The sequence below is a fragment of the Drosophila kikkawai genome, chromosome 2R, assembly GCF_030179895.1.
Source record: "Drosophila kikkawai strain 14028-0561.14 chromosome 2R, DkikHiC1v2, whole genome shotgun sequence".
Lineage (NCBI taxonomy): Eukaryota > Metazoa > Arthropoda > Insecta > Diptera > Drosophilidae > Drosophila > Drosophila kikkawai.
This window is the reverse complement of record NC_091729.1, coordinates 881,221-903,746: the sequence shown is the minus strand read 5'-3', so window position 1 is coordinate 903,746 and position 22,526 is coordinate 881,221. Positions and strand designations below refer to the sequence as shown.

The following is a 22,526-nucleotide window of genomic DNA, read 5'->3' as shown; positions in this document are numbered from 1 at the left end:
GCCTGTGTCATATGGGTATTAGCCAATTCATTAGAGGTCGATACTCGAAGTGGTCTCGCAATGAGAATTTTATTTTTATTTTCATTTTGCTGGTTTCTGAACTGACAAAAATATTCAAAATTTGGGAATAATAATATGTTTTTGGTGGCAAGGTTCTTGCTCTGCAAATTAAATTTAATAGGGTCTTCCCACACACCGTCAAAGCGCATTCACCGTCCGTTGAACTAACTGCCCACAAGGTTTTGCCGTTCCGAATTTTCTCAAATGGACCACGGTTAGAACGCATTAAAATCTAACCACGGTTTGTTTGGCGATAGTTAGACGATAGTTTTTCGGTGTAACTCGCATTTCTTCTTCTTCAGTGAAAATTTGACCAACACTACGAAAGGAAGAAATGAAATATGGAATTTAAAATGTGGCGCCAAAGCTACAAGCGTGCCCAAAATAATTGTTTGCGTTCTTTTTTGTATATTCTTGCCCCAAAGTGTCCCCATTTGTTACTATTTAATATAAACCGCCTACCTCTACCTTATTTTAAAGATATATACCTATAGACTGTATACCTATAGACACTCTTCGGGGAATTTACTCTTTGTTAGAGAAAAATCATTAGAAAAACTAAAATTCCTTGTCATTTAAATTATTTAAATTTAGTGTGGATAAATAAAAAACAACAGCCAAAATAGTTGGTAAATGCTCCATTTCAAATTTGCAACTGCCAATTCGACAGTCTTTGTTTACTTTTTCATGAGTCTGATCGATCAGCTGTTCGGATGCGCTTTATCGCAGCTCTGTGGGAACACGAGTTTCACTTTTTTTTTAATTCCCAACCGTTCCTCACAAATGCGCTGTGTGGGAAGACTGTATAAATACATTTTTTTGATAATAATCTAAAAAAATGTAGGCATTATAGGTTAAAAACATAAATTTAAAGGTTTACACATTCATTTATGCGTGAATACTTCGACGACGAATTAAGAAATTCATAGTAATACGGTGCAAATCGAGGCCTTTTTATTGTTTTCATGTTTTGATCGGTGTGACCGTAGTCGTGTTACCAAAATAATCTTAGCAAAATAACATATACTTGTCTCTTTCAAGGCCCTAATGTAGTAGCTGATTAATGAAAACTGCATTACAGTATCATAAGACCATTATCAGTGATCAGTGATCATAGTGTTGCTAAACGAAAATAATATTAAAGTAATGCCAAAAATTATTATTGTTCCTAAAAGTGCTTCAAAAATATGGGGTGTCGTTGTATGTGACTAAGTGAGAATAAGGCATTTGTGTGTGAGACCTTCTAGTACGAAATTAATTAAATGAAAATTATCTATTATGTATATACATTTAACATATATACACATGTTCCATGTTACCAACGTATCTTGGTGATATTTTGTTTTACCATTTTATGTGTTGTTTTGTTTTTATTCGGAAAAAATCCAGAAGGAAGTAATGTAAGTTGAGAAATAGTGGTTTCAATAATGTTATTTTTATCTATGAAATACATATTATATGTGACGGACCTTAAAAAAGCACTATACATACACATGTACATAAATCCCTATCTATGTATGTATCTTAGACGAAAGAAACATGACTATACTACATAACAATATTTTATGTTAAAATTGTGTTAGGCAAATTAATTTAAATTGATATTTAATCAGAATGTTGTCTTCCGGAAATAGATTGTACATTTTGCTTTGCACTTCTTACATACATAACTATGTACATATATTTATATATTTGTAAGTTCATATTTTGTATGTATAAACAAAATAAGTATACATACATATATACGTATACATATGTATGTTGGTACACAAATTTAAATATTAACAGATTCGTGCATAAGCTGGGTCGAAGCAAATACTTGACATAGTTTATATTTATGAATTTTCTTGTCTAATTTAAGTTAGTAGATGCGTACATACATATGTACTTATGTATGTTCATATGTTAATACAGTGGCTCTACTGCAGTACCAGTCATCAGTATTTCATCAACAAACAGGTCGGTGTTGTTGATGAATTACATATGTATGTACATATCTCTGCGTACAGGGCAAATATTTTTAAACTTGTCACTTTGACAGGTAAAATCTTAGGCTAGACGTGATATAAAAACATTATGATTTTTGTTACGGATAGTCCTAGCAATTACCTTCATATTCCATATTTTAGAAAATTTTTATCTTCTTTGGTACCCCTATAATTAAATAATAAATCATCTTAAAACTGCATTTGGAAGGAAAAAACTATAGAGCTATTGGCGGAATCTTAGGTCGCCCGGTTCTATACTTCCCAAGCTCCGAGAAGGCCGCCCATGTCGATTAAAAAAAAGGGAAAAAAGGAAAGTAGTTTTTATGATCCAAAACAATCAGTAATTGACTTCCCGAGAAGTGCAGCAAGAGGTGGAAAGTCGGTTTTCTAAAACCGTTTCGTACTCGACTATCCGAAGGATTATACAAAAAATCTGGATTCATGAGTTGCTTGGCCAGAAAGAAGCCCTACATATGTATCCAAAACAAATCGAGAGTAACGAATTCAATTTGCAAAGGACCGTATTTCCAAGCCTCCAGAGTTCTGGAAGTCAGTAATTTTTTCAGATGAAAGCAAGTTTTGCATATTTGGAATAAAAGGAAAATAGTTAATCTGGCGCAAGAGCGGAGAAGCCCTCGAAAAGCAGAATTTAATTCCAACTGTAAAACATGGAGGAGGTGAATAATGATATGGGGTTGTATGGCAACTAACAGCGTTGGAAATCCGCACTTCATCGATGGTATTATGGACCATAAAATATATATCCAACTGTCAAAGGATAATTTGATCCAAAGTGCAACCAAACTGGGGTTACAGAACAAATTAATCTTTCAACAAGATAACGATCCCAAGCATACAGCTCAAAATGTCAAGCTCTGGTTGCTGTATAACGTGAAAAATCAACTCAAAACACCGCCGCAGTCTCCATTCTTCCCATCGAGCACCTGTGGGATTTATTGGAACGCAGAATTAGGCAGCACACAATTACATCCAAAGCAATGCTAAAAACCATATTGCAGCAGGAATGGGACCAAATAGCCAAGGCTGAGACTGAAAAGTGGGTTAATCTATGCCAAAGCGTCTCGCCGAAGTCCTAAAACGGAAAGGTTATCCAGCCTCTTATTAAATTGTTATTAAATGGTCTATAAATGCAACTATATTGAGCTGTACGCAAAATTTTGAAAGCATGTTATTTTAAAAGGTTTTGGCGAAATACGAATTATAGGGGTACCAAAGAAGATACAAATTTTCTAAAATATGGAATATCAAGGTAATTGCTAGGACTATCCGTAACAAAAGTCATAATGTTTTTATATCACGTCTAGCCTAAAATTTTACCTGTCAAATGGACACCTGGCAGGTAGCGATTTACCTGTTCAGCCCAAACCCAATTCCCGTTTTTTTGGATTGGCTTACAGTTTATGAATGTATCTATTATTTAAAGCAAAAATCATGACGATAGATAATCTATTTTTTGTGTAATATTACCAGAAGTCAACCAATTTTCACCTTTTTATACCCTTGCAGGGTATTATAATTTCAGTCAGAAGTTTGCAACGCAGTGAAGGAGACATTTCCGACCTTATAAAGTATATATATTCTTGATCAGCATCAACAGCCGAGTCGATCTAGCCATGTCCGTCTGTCCGTCTGTCCACCTGTCCGTTTCTACGCAAACTAGTCCCTCAGTTTTAAAGCTATCTGAATAAAACTTTGCATATAGTCTTCTATATACTCTCACTGCTATATATGTCTGAACGGGCCGGATCGGACGACTATATCATATAGCTGCCATACAAATGTTCGATAAATTTTTAGAAAAAAAATTATAAGTTTTTTCAAAATTTTGGCATTAATTTTGGGATATGGCCATTTTATATTATTCCAGAATTATGGTAAAAATATAATGAAAATCGGACGAGTATATCTTATAGCTGCCATAGGAACGATCGGAAAATTAATAGGAAAAAAATTATAACTTCGTTGTTTATCAACGTATTCTTATCTACTTTTAGATATGAGCTTCTTTTATTATTTCAGAATTTTGGTAAAAATTTTATGAAAATTGGACACCTATATCATACAGCTGCCATATAAACGATCGGTAAATGTAGAGAAAATGTAAAGCTGGAAATGTAAAACTGTAACTGTCAAACTGTAAACATAATAAGTATAGGTAAAATGTAATGAAACTCTGTTTTGTGAGTGTTTTCAGCATTTAAATCTATAATATAAACATCAAAACCAATCTGCAAGGGTATACAAACTTCGGCGTGCCGAAGTTAGCTTCCTTTCTTGTTTTATCTTAAGATGCACAAATGGAAACAAAATTCCACTTTGAATGCTCATATCTCTTTAAAAAAAACCTGAAAACTTTTTGTACAAATTCTGAATCCATGGGAATATTCTGTCGAATAAGAATATAAGTTTTTGCGACAACGACTTTTTTGATTTTTGCAACGGCTTTTGTTCTAGAGGCGCTACTGTGCGTCGTCACAAGACCTAAGCACACAACCAGGTTAGGGCCTGGCAAAAAAACTGGCTTAACACGATGAAGATCTAAATGAAGAGAAAGAGGATGATGTAAGAATAAGTCTGATTTGTGTCTGTTAAGTTTGAGGAAGTCGTTTGAAAAAACTGAGCATATAAAAGAAAAGAAAGTATCTGCTGTGGTATTTTCAAAAGAGATCGAAGAAGGATGAGTAATGGGCTTGACAAAATTATAAAACTGTTTGGGCCTTTAAAAAAATTGAGCTCTGCAACGAGTCAAATAATTATTGTAACCCTGCGCATTCTGCACAGTAAAATTTGACCGTAAAAAAGTCCCTATGTTGATAGTCACATCGAAAGTAGGATGATAGTGATCATCGGGTTGCGTCAAGGGCGACTTGGACGACTTACCACTGTACCTTATTCGTTCAAAGGATAAAGTACATCGGCACTGAAAGAGCGGGAGAACAAATGAGCGGAAGAGCGTGGGATCGAGCAGTAAACAACAACAAACGCAGAAGGCACAAAAGGGAATGCAAAAAAAAAATGCAAAGCAACGGCAGCAGCCCAAAGTAAAATGTATATTATTAATATTTTAAATTGTTTTAGAAAACATAAATAAACAAGAAAGGAAGCTAACTTCGGCACGCCGAAGTTTGTACCCTTTCAGATATTATTTCATTACATTTTACCTATACTTATTATGTTTACAGTTTGACAGTTACAGTTTTGCATTTTCAGCTTTACATTTTCCCTACATCTACCGATAGTTTATATGGCAGCTATATGACATAGTTGTCCGATTTTTATGAAATTTATATTTATATATTTATAAATTTCTAGAATAATAAAATAAGCTTATATCCCGGAGTAGATGAAAATACATTGAAAAACAACGAATCTATAATTTTTTTCTATTAATTTCCCTATCGTTCCTATGGCAGCTATATGATATAGTCGTCCGATTTTCATAAAATTTTTACCAAAATTCAGAAATAATATAAAATGGTCATATCTAAAAAATGGTGCAAAAATGTTGAAAAACAGCAAAGTTATAATTTTTTTCCAAAAAATATATCGAACATTTGTATGACAGCTATATGATATAGTCGTCCGATCTGACCCGTTCGGACATATATATCAGTGAGAGCATATAGAAGACTATATGCAAAGTTTCATTCAGATAGCTTTAAAACTGAGGGACTAGTTTGCGTAGAAACGGACAGACGGACGGACAGACGGACATGGCTAAATCGACTCGGCTATTGATGCTGATCGAGAATATACACACCTGATCATATTAATAGGTACATACATCAACTCAGACTTTAAGGTTACAGAAAATAGTTTTATTCATTATTTTAAACTTAAAATATGGTCTCATTGGTTCTTAAACTATTTGTTTTTAATCAAATAAACTTCATTGTAACATAGGATAATAATATAACAAAAAGGAGATCATTTTGTGTCTTAGATACGTTTTCAGTCTGATTAAAATAATAGGTACAGTTCAAGTGTTGATGAGAAAAATAAATTTAAATATATATTTTGCGTTTTTTTTTTCTAAATTTGTATTTACTAACTTAGTATCCAGTGTATCCACCTCTATTTTTGGTCACTACTGCTATTCTTTTTGGCATACTTTTAATAAGAGCCTGGCAGGTTTCTACTGGTGTTTCATACCACAATTTTTGGACACCATCCCATAATTGTGCTTTATTTGAAAATGAATACTTTGCCAATTTCTTTTTTAAGTCTCCCCACAAGTTTTCTATGGGGTTTAGGTCGGGGGATTGGCTTGGCCACTTCAGAACGTCAACTTTTTGGTCCTCAAAGAATTTAGATAAAAGCCTTGATGTATGCTTAGGATCATTGTCTTGCTGAAATACCCAACGTAATGGCATATTTTGTTCAGCATATGGTACCATAACTGTTTCCAATATGGATTTGTATTCTTCAGCAGTCATTCTGTTCGTAGTCTGATAAATTGGACCTACGCCATACCAGGAGAAGCAACCCCATACCATTATATTACCACCTCTATGTTTGACTGTTTTCTTTGTAAACCGTGGATGAAATTCCTTTCCATTAGGGCGTCGAACATTCCTTTCACAATCATTCCCAAATAAATTTATCTTGGTTTCATCGCTCCATAAAATGTTTCTCCACTTTTTCTCCCCGATGCATCCTACCCAGTCTTTGTGGTCCCTTGCAAAAGTTTCCTCATGGTGATATTTTTTTTGCGCATAAGTGGAACCTTTCTGGCAATTCTTCCTGGTAGGTTGGCATCTTGTAGTCGTCTTCGGATAGTTGGAGCACTAACTGAATTCCCAATATCTGCTGCAATAGCCTTCGATGACTTAAATGGGTCCTTTTTGCTTAAAGATACTATGTAGTGGTCAAGCGTTTCCGTTGTTTTTTTTTTGGCCTTCCACGGGATTCCTGTCTTGGTTTCCTTTCTTATTCATTTTTAACAAAATTATGGGACCTTTTCATTAATTTGGCAATAGCTCGTAAAGATTTGCCATCTTTTCTCAGACTAAAAGCCAATCGAGCTTCTTCTTTAGTACAATGAGAATTTCGACCCATTTTTTCTAATAAAAATTAATATTTAATTCTCTTAATTGATAGTAGCTATACGAAATTTACCTTAAGTTGACAAAAAAACACTGATTACAAAATTATTCACTTGTTATTTATGAGAAACGGAGACTGTACCTATTATTATGATCAGGCGAAATGTGTGGTTGACTCACAATTTATAGAAAAGCTTTGATATTCGGGGATTCCCCTCGTTCAACTCTTTGTCACAGTTTGGCCAGATATAGACCATAACAAATAACCAAAAATTTTAAAGATGTCAACACTTAAAGTACGAAAAAACCATCTATAATTAAATAATTTGTGTATGTACCTATTAATATGATCAGGTGTGTATATACTTTATAGGGTCGGAAACGTCTCCTCCACTGCGTTGCAAACTTCTGACTGAAATTATAATACCCTGCAAGGGTATAAAAATAAAAGAAAACAAGGCAGCAAATTTGGTGTGGGTATCAAGTGACGCACGTAACCAACCCGTATGTGGGGTTTCCCAAGAGTATTCCAGCCTGTCTGGGTCAAACACAAGTTGATTCCTAAACACGTTAATAGGGGCTTCCACATGAGGAATTACGTCCGATGCGTCTTGAAGAGCACTGTAGACGGTAGCGATGGAGTCTGTTTCTGAAATTGAAGCTGCGTCGGCATTGAGGTAGTTTACATTTGAGACGATGCGTGAAAGAGCATCAGCAACCACATTAGATTTGCCTGGCTTGTAGATGAGCTCGCAGTTGTATTCTTCTATACGCACTTTCCACCGTTTTAGCTTGTCATTTAAGTTTCGATTGCCTAGTGAAAAGGTTAGGGACTGGTGATCGGTATAAACTTTAATTAACGCGGCGCCATAGAGGTAGGATCGTAAATTATCCAGGGCCCATACTATCGCTTGCAATTATTTTTCGTTTACTGCGTAGTTTTCCTCTGTTTTGTTAAAAAAAATTTGAAATGTAGGCGATTGGGCGGTTTTTTCCGTCGTCGCTTTAGGAGATAACGACTCCTATGGCATAATTGGAAGCGTCGGTTGGTGAATGGAAAGGTTTATTAAAGTCTGTAAATTCCAGAACTTCCGAAGAGACAAGGATGGTTTTCAAATCTTCAAAGGCTTTCATGCCTTCTGCGGTAAGCGAAATCGAAATAGTTTTGGATTGAGATGCATTAACCTGAGCATGCTCCCCTCTCATGAGGTTCGTCAACGGATTAGCAACCTTCGCGTAGTCGCAGATAAATTTCCTATAATAGGAGGTCATTCCAAGGAAACTTTTAAGTTCCTTTAAATTCGTAGGTGGAGGCATATCCTTTATGGCCTTGACTTTCCTTCTATCCGCACGGATCGTTACCACATAACCCAGACATTCAACCTGGGTGCGCAGGAAATGCGTTTTTTCCAAATTCACTTGTAACTTGGCCTGTCTCAATTTTTCTCCCATACCCATACTGGGGAGCTATAGGAGCTCTTGGAGGGCCTGATTATTTCCTCGCGCAGGAGCTTGTCGACCTGGTTTTCCACCTCTCCTCTCATGTTAGCGGGGTAAGGGTAACTTTTCGAGTATATGGGTTCCTGAGTACTTGTTCGGATTTCCGCTCGAACGCTTGTATCCACGGCCTCGCCTGGCGAGAGTGGCTTAAAAATATAGGAGAATTCAGAAATAAGGGATTCGAGGCATTCCCTTGCCTCTACTGGGTGTTGACTGCCAATTAACGAATGGACATTCAAGGAAGGCATGGCAAGTAGTGGAATTTTTACTCCTGGGGCTATTCTTAATGAGTCATTTTTTCTATCAATAATTGCAATACAGGAGTACTTTTGACGGTAATGCTGAGAATGGAGATCTATTAGAGTAGTTGACATGATTCATTGAGGTCAGATTTCGCAATTCTAAACAGGGCTGCGAATTATCAGTACCTTAGAGAGGTCACGCTTACGCCTCTGATAAAAACATCCAAGGCTCTGTCCCTATAAGTTTCGACGAGAGCACTTAGGATATCCGAGCTATGATTACTGTTTTTTAGGCAGCGTATTATCAGGGCAAAATAAAAATTTATTACTGAGTAATAGGCTTCCGCGGTTTTCGCTCCCTGAGTCATTTGACCCATTTGGTATTCTAAGGTGTGCAGATCTCTCTTATTGGCGGAGGCTCTCGTGGGGAAATTCCTGAATGGACCTAGGGACTATTTATGCGAGTTTCGAGATCTTTGAAGATCAAGGTGTTTTTCGAAAAGGCAAGGAGTTCGCCTGGCTTCCTCCTAGAGGCATCTTTTAGCGATGCCAAAACCGGAGAGCATAGGTATCTCATTCTTGCCCTCGTTAGGGCCGGACATTTGCAAATGAGATGCTCCAAGGTTTCGGTTGCCTCGGATTCATCACATTTCCAAATAGGCGTTGTCGGTAATACCCAGCTTGACTGCATGTGCAGCAGACAAGCAGTGACCTGTTAGAATACCCACTAACATTCTGCAGTCCTTCCACGGAAGATGCAGAAAGTAGTGGGTTAGTTTCTCGTTGTGCTTTTTGCACATGATTTTTGATATTCTGCAGGTTGCGGAGTTACTCCTCCTTTTTGCGCTTGCGTCAGCCCGTCTCTCTAGCTCGCTTTGGAGCGTTCTTAGGGAGACGGACGTTTTCTGCTCTTTCACTCTCCAGTCTGACGCCGTCCTTTGCAAGTTCGTCCGCGGTTTCGTTACCGTCTATGCCTTGGTGGCTGGGAACCCAGTAGATCCTCACTGACTTAGTCGTGCTTAGGCTATCTAGTGACTCCCTGCTTGCCAGTACATTTTTGGAACTGACCGCTGATGATTCCATGGATCTTATCGCCGCTTGACTGTCTACGAACAAATTGACCGCCTCATGTGGACGGTTTATGCTCTGCGCAAACTCTGCTGCTTTCCTGATGGCGAATACTTCCGCCTGGAATATACTGCAGTAGCTTGGTAGCTTATACGACAGCCTCATTTCAGGGTCTGAACAGTATATGCCCGCTCCAACTCCTCCTTCCATCTTGGAGCCGTCGGTGTATATATTGAGGTATTGAGCATGGTCCTGGCCTGACTTCCAGTCATTTGGTCCCATGAATACTGTTGTGTTTACATCCGGGCACGTTCTGGGTATCATGTAGTCAGATGTACTGCTCATATCTCGACCGGTTTCGGTTGCCTCGGATTCATCACATTTCCAAATAGGCGTTGTCGGTAATACCCAGCTTGACTGTATGTGCAGCAGACAAGCAGTGACCTGTTAGAATACCCACTAACATTCTGCAGTCCTTCCACGGAAGATGCAGAAAGTAGTGGGTTAGTTTCTCGTTGTGCTTTTTGCACATGATTTTTGATATTCTGCAGGTTGCGGAGTTACTCCTCCTTTTTGCGCTTGCGTCAGCCCGTCTCTCTAGCTCGCTTTGGAGCGTTCTTAGGGAGACGGACGTTTTCTGCTCTTTCACTCTCCAGTCTGACGCCGTCCTTTGCAAGTTCGTCCGCGGTTTCGTTACCGTCTATGCCTTGGTGGCTGGGAACCCAGTAGATCCTCACTGACTTAGTCGTGCTTAGGCTATCTAGTGACTCCCTGCTTGCCAGTACATTTTTGGAACTGACCGCTGATGATTCCATGGATCTTATCGCCGCTTGACTGTCTACGAACAAATTGACCGCCTCATGTGGACGGTTTATGCTCTGCGCAAACTCTGCTGCTTTCCTGATGGCGAATACTTCCGCCTGGAATATACTGCAGTAGCTTGGTAGCTTATACGACAGCCTCATTTCAGGGTCTGAACAGTATATGCCCGCTCCAACTCCTCCTTCCATCTTGGAGCCGTCGGTGTATATATTGAGGTATTGAGCATGGTCCTGGCCTGACTTCCAGTCATTTGGTCCCATGAATACTGTTGTGTTTACATCCGGGCACGTTCTGGGTATCATGTAGTCAGATGTACTGCTCATATCTCGACCAATTGAACAGTGCCCGAATTCTTGTAGCGACCAGTTTCCTGATGCAACCAGACGTGCCGCCTTTCCTTCAGTTGCGCTTGGATATCTAGTGCTTTGGTGGGGGTTGACCTCAGCGTCCCTGATATGCAGAGCAGTTCCTGCCGCTGGGTTCTCTCCATAGGCTTATTATACGTTTTCTTCTCCGTGGCTTGCCACCACACTAAGACTCCATACAGCAGAGTCGGACGCACCACCGATATGTAGACCCAATGCATTAGAGCGGGTGAGAGGCCCCATGTGCTGTTAAGCATCTTCTTGGATGCATATAGCGCTATGGTGGCCTTTTTTACCCTCTCTACTACATTGTCCTTCCACGTCAGCTTGCTGTCAAGTACAATGCCGAGGTATTTGACTTGTGTTTTCGGGGTCAGCCTGGTTTTGTTAATTTTCGGGGGGATCCATTGCGGCACCTTGTATCTCTTGGTGAAGAGAATATGGTCTTATCCGCATTGATATTGAGTCCTACCTTCTCCGCCCACTCACATATCTCCCTGAGCGTTGTTTCCATGATCAAGCTGAGGGTCGATGGACAGACTCCCGTGATAATTATGCTTATGTCACCCGCATAACCTGCTATCTTTGGTGCTTTCCTCTCGAATATCTTGATTAGGTCGTCTACCACCAGATTCCATAGGAGGGGCGACAGAACCTCACCTTGCGGCGTGCCTCTGCGCGCTCCTCTCACCATGGAAGCGGTGCCCCAATCTGATTGTACCCGCCGGCAACTTGAAAGATTCCTTATCCACAAGTTGATAGCAGGGGACGAGTTGGTCGCTTCTAAGCGATCCATTATTGCGTCCGTGCTAACTTTGTTGAATGCCTCGGATATGTCCACTAACACTCCAAGTGCATATTCCTTATTGTTAAGGGCTCTCTCAATGGTGGCTACCAACGAATGCAGTGCCGTCTCCACTGATTTCCCCTTCGTGTAGGCGTGCTGGTTGGTCGACAGTTGTCTCCCTACATCGTTCCTGATGTATAGGTCCAGCAGCTTTTCCAGCGTTTTAAGTAGGAATGAGGTAAGGCTTGGGGCTCACGTGGCTGCACTTTCCTGCTTTGGGCAGGAAGACAATCCGAGAGGTCCTCCATTGGATAGGGATATAGCCGGTGCTTACACAAGCTGTATATATTGCGTAGAGCCATGGGGTGATTACTTCCTTGGTCACCTGCAGCATGGCTGGGAAAATTCCATATAGTCCTGGTGCTTTTATCCTCTCAAAGGAGTCTATAGCCCAGTTGATTCTACTAGAGGATATTAGTTTCCAATTGCTAGGTGCTTGCGTATTTCCTTCTTATAGTCCCTTTGTAGGACTTTGTATTCCTCATTAATGATATCATATTTCGCCTGCTTGGCGATTTTGAAGAGTTCTTTGCGTTTGTTGCGTCAGAGTTAAAGGTCCTTATTCCACCAGGGTGGCCTGGACATCTTTCTCGTGTCCGATATAGGGCATGATCCGTGGTACGCATCTACCAGTTCTTTGGAGAGGGTCTATAGGTCTATAGGAACTTTTCTATGTGTTCCGCGGATTCTACTATGCCCGGAGAGACCGCGAGCCGTGTCTCGATAGTCTCCTTGAATTTCCCCAGTTAGTATTTCGAGGGTCCTGAAGACTGATTGTTTTGGAGAGTGTTCGAATGCGTTTTGGAACCGTATGTACTTATGATCTGAAAAGGATGGTCTCTCAAGGACTCTCCATTCTGATACCAAAGTACCTTGTCCCCTTACAAGAGTAAGATTTAGCTTTTTTTACGTCGGCCATCTGGCCAACCAAAAAGGCCAGAATTGGCTCAAACTTAGTAAGAGCTCCTCTTATTACTTTTATTTTAGTAAGTCGATTAAACCAAATTATATTTTGATTAAGGGGGTTTCCTGAATTAGGAGGCCAAAAAAATCGATTTTTTTTTTATTGCTTAAATCGATAGATTAACTATCTAAGAATATACCACAAAAATTTCAGAAGCCAATTCGAAGTATTTTCGAAGATACAGAGATGAAAGTAAAGGAGCGCCAAGCAGGTTTGCAGGCGCTTGGCGAACTTTGAAGCGCGTTTTCTCCACTTTTATTTTTACGATTCTTTCGAATTGGCGGGAAAGATAACAAAAAAACTTATTGACCGATTGAAACGAATAAAGGCTTATTCTCTTTAGAATTAAATTCTCTTCTAAATGAACTAAAACGGTTGTTGAAAACTGCTTTTTATATTTTTTACAGCATGTTAAAAAAAAAAAAATTGATTTTTCGGGATAAAATATTGACTTTATGCTGTAAAAAATATAAAAAGCTGTTTTCAACAACCGTTTTAGTTCATTTAGAAGAGAATTTAATTCTCTTCAAATAAAGAAATCTGAGTTGCCCTAACTAACTGTTGGAATAATCGGAATTCGTGGGATACGAACTTCCTCTCCTTTAAATTTGCCCTTGCATATGGCGCGGACTTCCAACATAAGTAGCTGGGAGATTGGTCAAACAACCGATGTTGGCCACGTGTCCTTCAGTAGCGATGGCGTCACGCAAGTGAATGTACTCGTCTGACCGCAACTTTGACTGATTAAAGCGAATGAAATTAAGACGTTCCGTTTTTACTTTGACGTACATGTCGACACAGTACTGTTGAAACAAACGGCGGTATCTTAACAGATGATTGTCAACATCTAGTCGAATCATCAGTCGATACGCATAAAAATTCATAGAGTTGACCTTCTTATTCGTTTCTTCTCCTAGAATTTGAATTCAAACTTAGTTGTAGAATCAAAAAGAAGTGATGACTTGTAAACAATGCGACTTTGAACAATCTGACCAATTCATTATGCTCATGGAGAAGATTTTGCACTTGTTCGATAATTTCACGTTTAGTAGCGGTGAATTACCAATGAAATAGATCTGAAGGAATTTAAGATCTTTGTTTTGTGGTGATAACAAAGCGCATGCTCGGTGGTGAATTTGCCCTTGAATCTGAATGTTGGAATGCAATTTCGAAAAAATGTGAGTTGTTCATTTTGATAATAAAGAGACGCCATTACCTTATAACTTGGATTGTAACCTGATTGATGAAAAACCTCGACTCCAAATGACGTAACTGGAAAGCATCCGTTATATTTTTGTGCAAGCTTTAGGAAACTGTTTGATTGGGCTGAATTTCCATATAGTAGCGAATACAATGGCCCTGGTGGATGAGACAAAACGGGCAATTTAATTTTGCCACCTGCACAGCATAAGCCGGGGGTTTCCAACCGAAACTTCAGTGCATTGCAATGCTGACATACAACAGACAAAATAACAACACAGGTAAGATCCTTGTAGGATGTTTCAGGATTGTATGCGAATGCAGCGCGATTCAAGTTGTCATTTGCGGCTCGTCTTTCTCTATTATTATGTCGGGCTTGAGGTGATCTTTGTGGAGCGCGAAGCTGTGCCATTTGGGCACGTATCGATGCATTTATTTCTGTACGTTCCTCTTGCGTCCGACTATTACGGGAATTCTGAATACTTATTGCATTGAGTTCATTGATACACACCCAGCAGGCAAAGAGCGGTCTCAGTGCGGATGGATCCGAGAAATGTCCGCTAAAAATATTAAATGCGAACAAAGAATCGGAGTTTCCGCATTAGGTTCGGGGAATGCTCAAAAACGGACGCGCAAACGGACGAAAAGCAAAACTGTGGCGTTCCCCGTGAATGTACCGAAAACGTATTGCTAACGGACACTGAAACGTACAGTGGGCGGCCAAAAAGCGGACTTACCGCAATAGGTTTGCCTAATTGTCGAAACCTGGTCCGAAAACAGATACTGAAACGGGCTAACACTGGGACCCGTGCAAATGTCCCGCTAACGGACGCGTTAAAAATCTTGTCGTCAACGAAATTTCTAGAACTCGATGAACGGTTCTTCTCCTTCCTTTTTTTGTCGCTTGCCTGTTTTTTGTTATTTCGCTGCAAATGAGCGAGAGGCAAATATTATTGCATCATCTTTTAACTCTTTTGGTTTGTGGAATTTTTCCCGTTGCGACTCTTTTCCTTTTGACCGGCGAGTTGTGCGGACGTGAGTGAACAGTTTTTTAAAAGACGCACGTGTTTTCATCGGTAAGTGTTAAATTTAAATTGATTAATATGTACAATCTCTTACTAATGAACTAATATTGACTAGATTTATATTTATTTATGCTGGCGAGACTTAATTTCCGACGAAGTGGCGCGCCAATGGTCCTGGTTTGGGACAGAGTCCAAAATGTCCATTCGAGAGATGCCTATTACGTCATCCGTCAAAGGTATGTATATTTTTCGTGTATTTTTTAATACGTATATACTTATAATAATTTATATTTTTACAGCCGCTTTTATAAACAAATTTGCGTTGGAGGATGCAAGCAGACACAAAAGCAGAATGCACAGGACGGTTTGTATTAGTATTAAGTATTAGTAGTTTTAAGGAAATTAACAAATCTTAAGGGGGGGGTAAGGTATTTAATTTTTTTTTTCGTAAATTTTTTTTATTTTTTATTTTAAAAGTTCAATATCTTAAGAATATTGTGTCCAAGTTTTACATCAATCATAGTAAAATTGACGAAGTTATGCGGAGCTGAACGAAGGTCGGTTGGTGTTCAATGCATGAGAATCACAAAGTTTAAAGCGCTCTCCTGAAAAATGCCATTTTGAAAATCGGTGTACACGATAACTAAAAATATACTGAACCAATCGGTTTGAAATTTGGAACATAACTTCTTTAGATAATTCTACAGGTATTCTCGTCGAGCTTTTTTTAATTTTTAATTTTCTTATATTTTTTATTTAACAAATTAACTTAATTTTTTAGTCAAAAATCGGGGTTTTGACTTCAAATTTTGATAAAAAATAGGGAAAAAATTTTAAAAATAAAAACGCTTCGAGAATACCTCGGGACACTTATCCTTTAACGAATGAGGTATAATTTTTGTAGATCGGATGATTCTGTGGACAGTTAGGATGTACACCGCAAACCAACTTTTTTTGGAGGCGACTCGGGAGATTCCCTATAACTCCTCTACCTCTAAATATTTTTCAATACAAAATTTATCACAAACTGTTCAAATGTTGTGTTATTATATGGTATTTAATTCGTTAAGCTAGCTTTAGCCGTTTCGCCACAACATTTTTTTGAAAAGTGGGCATTTTTGCACCGAATTAACCTTACCCCCCCCTTAAGTAAAATGTTTATTTTTTAAGTTAAATAATGATAACTAATAAATAATGATAAACATAAATAAATGTATGTTTTATTTACATTTAAAAAACCCGAAATTCTAAAAAAAATTTAGTTGGAAATAGATATTAAAAACGTATCTGAAACGCATCGTCAAAAGGTCCGCAAACAGTACTTCCTGCGGTATTGCCACAGGTCAGCAAACGATCCTTTTTCGGGTATCGTAAAGGGGTTGCTATCGGTACTGTTTCCAGTCTCGCCACAGCGTCCGCAAACGCTATTAGTTCGTGTTCCGAAAATGAGAGGTTTTGATGCCACAAAACCCAGGACAGGTAATTTACTTTGCTACCGATCTTGAGCCTAAAATCGGACGTTTTGTCCGCCTGCGGTCCGCAAAACTTCAGTTTTTAATATTTTTTACGGAGTTTTTGTCTGCTGGGCAATTTCAACGCAGTTATGATCTTTGTAGGGTGTTTCAGAATTTTACATACAACAGTGTGTACATCTGTTCAGCCGCTAGCGACCTTTCCAGAAGGACTTCCCAAAATTGTCTTATTTTATAACCTTCTTCTGGCAATTACAAACAACTGAAAAAAATTTGAGCCAAATCGGCCCAGCCGTTCTCTTGTGATGCCATTAGTAACATTTTTTGTCTCCATTTTTATATATATACACTACTGGCCGAAATAATAAGTACATGCGTATGTGGTTTGTTTCAAGTCCTATAAAATTTGTTTGATAAACTTAAGAAAAAAACCCACTTTATTTTTAGTTTCCGTACTTATCCCAGAATATAATAATAACTGCCTAAAGGATTTTACATTTCAAATTTAGAGACAGGGGTCAATTTTATCCAAAAAGCATGAAAATGGGTTGGCCAAAATAATAAGTACACCCATTCTTCTAAGCCTAGAACTCGGAACGTATTAGATATTTTGCACTTCTTTTTTCTTATAAGTAAACTTAGATTAGTATCCAATAAAACCACATTCGTTTTAGGTAACTTTCGCTATTATTTTTGGCATTCTAGCAAGAAGTCTGTTGCAAGTCACTACTAGAAACTCAGACTATGTTTCTTCAGCAAATCTTCACAAATCTTCAAAATTTTTAAATGTATTGGTTACAATACGACGTTTTAAGTTTCCCCATAAATTTTTGATTAGGTATGAGTTCGGAAACTGACTTTTCCAACCCATGACGGTTACTTTTTTGTCCCTAAACCAGGCCATGATGACTTTTAAGGTTTACTTTGGATCGTTATCTCGTTGAAAAATCTATCGGAAGGGCATGTTTCTCTAAGCATATGGTTAGAAGATGCCAGTTAAAAAAGTTTTATTTTCGAATTCGGTCGTAATACCATTTATGAGATGTATTTGCACAACGCCATGCCAGGAAAAACAGCCCCTGACCTTTATGCATCTGTCTCCGGGCTTAACTTTTTTTTTCGCGTTTCAAATCTCAATTTTTTGACTTTGGTTTGACGTACAAAACGTCTAGAATCGTTTTCAAAAAGAAATATTTTTGTTTCATTGCCCCAAAGTATTTTGTTTCCACCTCCGGTTCAGACCATACCAAAAAAATGTTGCAAAGCTTTTGCTTCATCTGAAAAAATTTTCCTTGAAGTAATAGAACCTTTTAGGGTATACGTCCTTGTAATCCTGTCTCATGCAGTCTACGACAAACTGTTCGAGCTCAAATTTAAATGTCAATTTTCGCCTTGGATGACCAAACAGGTCTTTTTTGGCAAGAGAGAGGTAACTGTTATGAGATGGTCAAGTCAGTCTCCTGTCATAAACCTAAACTAAACATTGTGGGGAAACTTAAAACGTCGAATTGTAACCAAAACAATTTAAAATGTTGAAGATTTGTGAAGATTTGCTAAAGAAACCTGGTCTCAGCTTCTAGTACTGATTTGCCACAGACTTCCTGCTAGAATGCCAAAAAAATAGCGAAAGTTACCTAAAACGAATGTGGTTTTATTGGATACTAATCTAAATTTACTTATAAGAAAAAAGAAGTGCAAAATATCTAATACGTTCCGAGTTCTAGGCTTAGAAGAATGGGTGTACTTATTATTTTGGCCAACCCATTTTCATGCTTTTTGATAAAATTGACCCCTGTCTCTAAATTTGAAATGTAAAATCCTTTAGGCAGTTATTTTTATTATCTGGAATAAGAACGGAAACTAAAAATTAAGTGGGTTTTTTCCTTAAGTTTATCAAACCAATTTTATAGGACTTGAAACAAACCACATACGCATGTACTTATTATTTCGGCCAGTAGTGTAGATATATGCTTGTATTTTTTATTTTGCAATCTCTTTTGATTCCTTTATCCGGCGTTAGGCGCGGTGGGCCGTTTTGTTTTATTACCTACTAAGGTACGGTCGCCACACAATCCATTAGGCGGCTCTTTCTGTGCTGGTAACACTGAGCGTATCTAGCGAATTACGCACACCACTTTCTATGTTATATATTTTCAGTTATCAAGTCATATATTTTTTATATTTGCAACACATTATAACGCTTCTTTTATTTCACGATAACCTTTTGCGATCGTGAATAGGCCGGGTGGTCAATCATGTATGTCGATCCGTCTCTACGCAAACGACTCCCTCAGTTTTTTCTTAATGAAACTTTGCATATAGTCTTCTATATACTCTTTTTGCTATATATGTCGGAAAGGCCGGATCGGACAACTATATCATATCATACAAATGTTCGTAAAATTTTTTAGTAAAAATATTAGATCGCATCTTGGCTGTTTTTCAACATTTTTGCATCATTTTTGAGATATAGCCATTTTATAATATTTCAGAGTTTTGTTTTAAATTTTATGACAATCGGAACACTATATCTTATAGCCATCGGGAAATTAATACAAAAAAAATCGTCGTTTTTCAACATATTTACATGTGCTCTGAGATATAAGCTTTTTTTTGATATTTTAAAATTTTGGTATAAATTTTATGAAAATTGGACAACTATACCATACAGCTGCCATTGAAATGATCGGTAGATGAAGAGAAAATGTAATGTTGGGAACGTAAAACTGTAACTGTCAAACTGTAAACATAATAAGTATAGGTAAAATGTAATGAAACTCTTTTTTGTGTTTGTTGTCAGCATTTAAATGTTTTATATAAATATAAAAACCCAATTATTATATACTATTTATAAATATTCAACTTTTATATATTTCCTTTTATTTTTTCTATTAGCTAGGAGGGCTCGATTCTTATTGATCCAATTGCAAACTGCAAGGGTATATAAACTTAGGCTTGCCGAAATAAGCTTCCTTTTTTGTTTGATTTGGTTTGAATTTTGTTTTCGTGAATGTTTACTTTAATTAGCGAAACAACATGGAACTCTTCGTCCACGACTAGCCCAAAAATGCTGTTGACAAGAGCGTTTGAGCTTTTCTCCCTAATTAAAAAACAGTTTCATTTAAGTCTTCTACTCCGACACTGCTTGATTGCTCTCGGCATCTGCTAGGAGGGAAAATCTGTCGTTATTGGAACTCCTGGTTTATTCGTTGCTTTTGACGATACGGTTAATCGTTGGTTAGTTACCAACCGTGTTTTGTTTCAAGCTTACGTTTGATCTAATCACTAACCATACAACATATAGACTGGTCATTTCATACAACGAAAATGGAACCAAAAATTTCTTAGCGACAGGCCCCAGAGCTGTTCGCGACGGGCCCCGAGACTTCGTGTGCGCCCGAAGCGAAAGGCCCCGTAGCTTCGTGTGCGCTCGGGTTTTTCGCTCACTCATTCTTACGCTCGCACTCTGATTGCGAGAGTTCAGTCGCAGAGTCAGAAGGTTGCTCTGCGCTTGAACTCTTCTTTATATGTATGCGTGTTCATGCATTCACATACACGGGTGCATGTGTGCGATCATTTCGTTTCGCTCAGCAAGAATATTTGGTCTTTTGCTACTTTTCGCGCTAGGTACCCTTACAATATGGGCATATTCACTATTGGGTTAATAGTAAAAATAAGAATGTTATATGTTATAATATATTTCTCACTTTTGCACCAATAAATCATTAAAAAAAAAAAAAAAAATAATTATAATAATATATTTCTAAATGTTTCAGCATACATATCATATTTGTTTACAAATTCAAATCACCCGCAGCAGTGAAATTATTTTCATATATGTATGCATTCGAATGAATAAAAATCAATCTACTGTGATAGGAACAGGGCATATTGCAGTCGGTGTCACTTAAAAAACCGACTGCTCTTATGGGGTTGAGAAATCAAATCAGCTGTTCTGCGAGCGGATGGTGGCTGCATACCCTACCGACGATTGGGTATTATGCTTTGACTGTGGTTTACCAACATCACTAGAAGAATGCAAAAAGTCGAAATAAAATGGATATATGCTCTTCCAATTTACTTATAATACTAAAAATTACATGCAAAGTATGATGATAAAAAATGTAGCGTGCGAATCTGATTAAAATTAAATAAAAAATAAACTACGCTATATTTCTGCTTGTAAATTAAAGCATATGAAAATGACATTATTGCATCACCTTTTAAAATTTGTTTCATTAAAATAGTCTCTGCCGTTTCGCTGAAATCAGTGTTTAAACAGCTTGCCGCGAAAGTGACTTCTGTTTTTGTCGCGTGCAAATCCTTCAGTTTTTTTTAATTTTCTTAAAATTTAGCAAACACTCAAAATTTACATTTGCACCAATTATAGTCCTAGGCAAGACCTTAACTTATAGGTCATTTATAAAAAAACAAAAAAAATTAAATGTACCATACTTTTTTTTTTTATTTAAATGCGTACGAATGTCGTGTGCGACATTTTGGAAATGCCCATATATGTATATATATATTTTTTTTGTAAAGGTAAATGGAACAATATACACATCTTAATTTTTTAATTATTTATTTATTCTTATTTATTTTATTTATTTATATATGCAAATCATTTCACTGCTGCGGGTGATTTGAATTTATAAACATATATGAAATGTATGCTGAAACATTAAGAAATATATGTAAAAAGGGAAGGGATCGAAGCAGGCGGAGAGCTTCGAACTGATAGCAGCTAAGTAGGAACAGGGAGAGAATTATTCATTGTGTTTTGTGGAGTTCAGCAGTGCGGTTGAAAATTCAGTAGATACGACAGCAGAGAGAACCATAACGAAAGCTGAAAATTAAAAAAGCAGAAAAGACGCAAAACTTGCAATAATCAAAATAAATATAATTTAACAAAATAAATACTATAATAAAGAAGAACCAGCTAAGCGGGGCTATCAACCCATCTTACATATATTATAACATATAACATTCTTATATTTACTATTAACCCAATAGTGAATATGCCCATATTGTTAGGGTACCTAGCGCGAAAAGTAGCAATAGACCAAATATTCTTGCTGGGCCGAAATGAAATAATCGCACACATGCACCCGTGTTCGTGAATGCATGAACACGCATACATATAAAGAAGAGTTCAAGCGCAGAGCAACCTTCTGACTCTGCGACTGAACTCTCGCAATCAGTGTGCGAGCGTAAGAATGAGAGAGCTAAAACCCGAGCGCACACGAAGCTACGGGGTCTGTCGCTTCGGGCGCACACGAAGTCTCTGGGGCCTTTCGCTAAGAAATTGTTGGCTCCATTTTCTTTGTATGAAATGACCAGTCTATATGTTGTATGGTTAGTGATCTAATGTAGCTATTTATTCCGGTACCCCTTGTTGCTAATTTGAGCTTACTGTTTTTTGTTGACATTGTTGGCGGTGTGGCTGTTCGCACCGATTTCAATATTGGACGTTGTTTTAGGTGTTGCTGATTTTTTTTGCTGCAATCTAAAAAATTGTAGCACTTCTTGTTGCTTGCGTTTTTCATCAAAGCCGGTGATTTAGGAGTGGGAGTGAATAGAGCGGCTGAGAAATTTGTTTTGCATATGTACCTAATAAATTTCGTCTATATGCATGCTCGGTGGTAAGTAGCAACTGTATATGGTAGTCGCTTGAAACTTAGCCATGGTGTAGCCAGGTCTTGACGCTCTCTGCGATAAGTGGCTGGGGGATTGACCACAGCTTCAGATGGCAGCGCCGTCGTCGACGCTTTGCTTCCATACTCGTTCTGGTCTTGCCTTGTAGGGTTCGCTTAGTATACAGATGTCGATACTCTGCTCGATGTCAGTAAATCACATTTAAAGCATGACTCCTGCGTGGCTTTTGCTGATGCATCGGACGCTCGGCAT

The 22,526-nt window shown here is 37.9% G+C and overlaps 1 protein-coding gene across 1 annotated transcript in view; it reads left to right on the top strand.

Moving 5' to 3' along the window:
* The first annotated feature begins 1,310 nt into the window (after window positions 1-1,310).
* The window catches only part of gus (splA/ryanodine receptor domain and SOCS box containing gustavus), a 45,157-nt gene continuing 23,941 nt past the window's right edge, over window positions 1,311-22,526 (top strand). Inside the window, exon 1 of the mRNA XM_041774659.2 lies at window positions 1,311-1,460. Coding sequence (XP_041630593.1) covers window positions 1,459-1,460 — 2 coding nt within the window. The 5' untranslated portion in view covers window positions 1,311-1,458. The remainder of the gene's footprint in view (window positions 1,461-22,526) is intronic.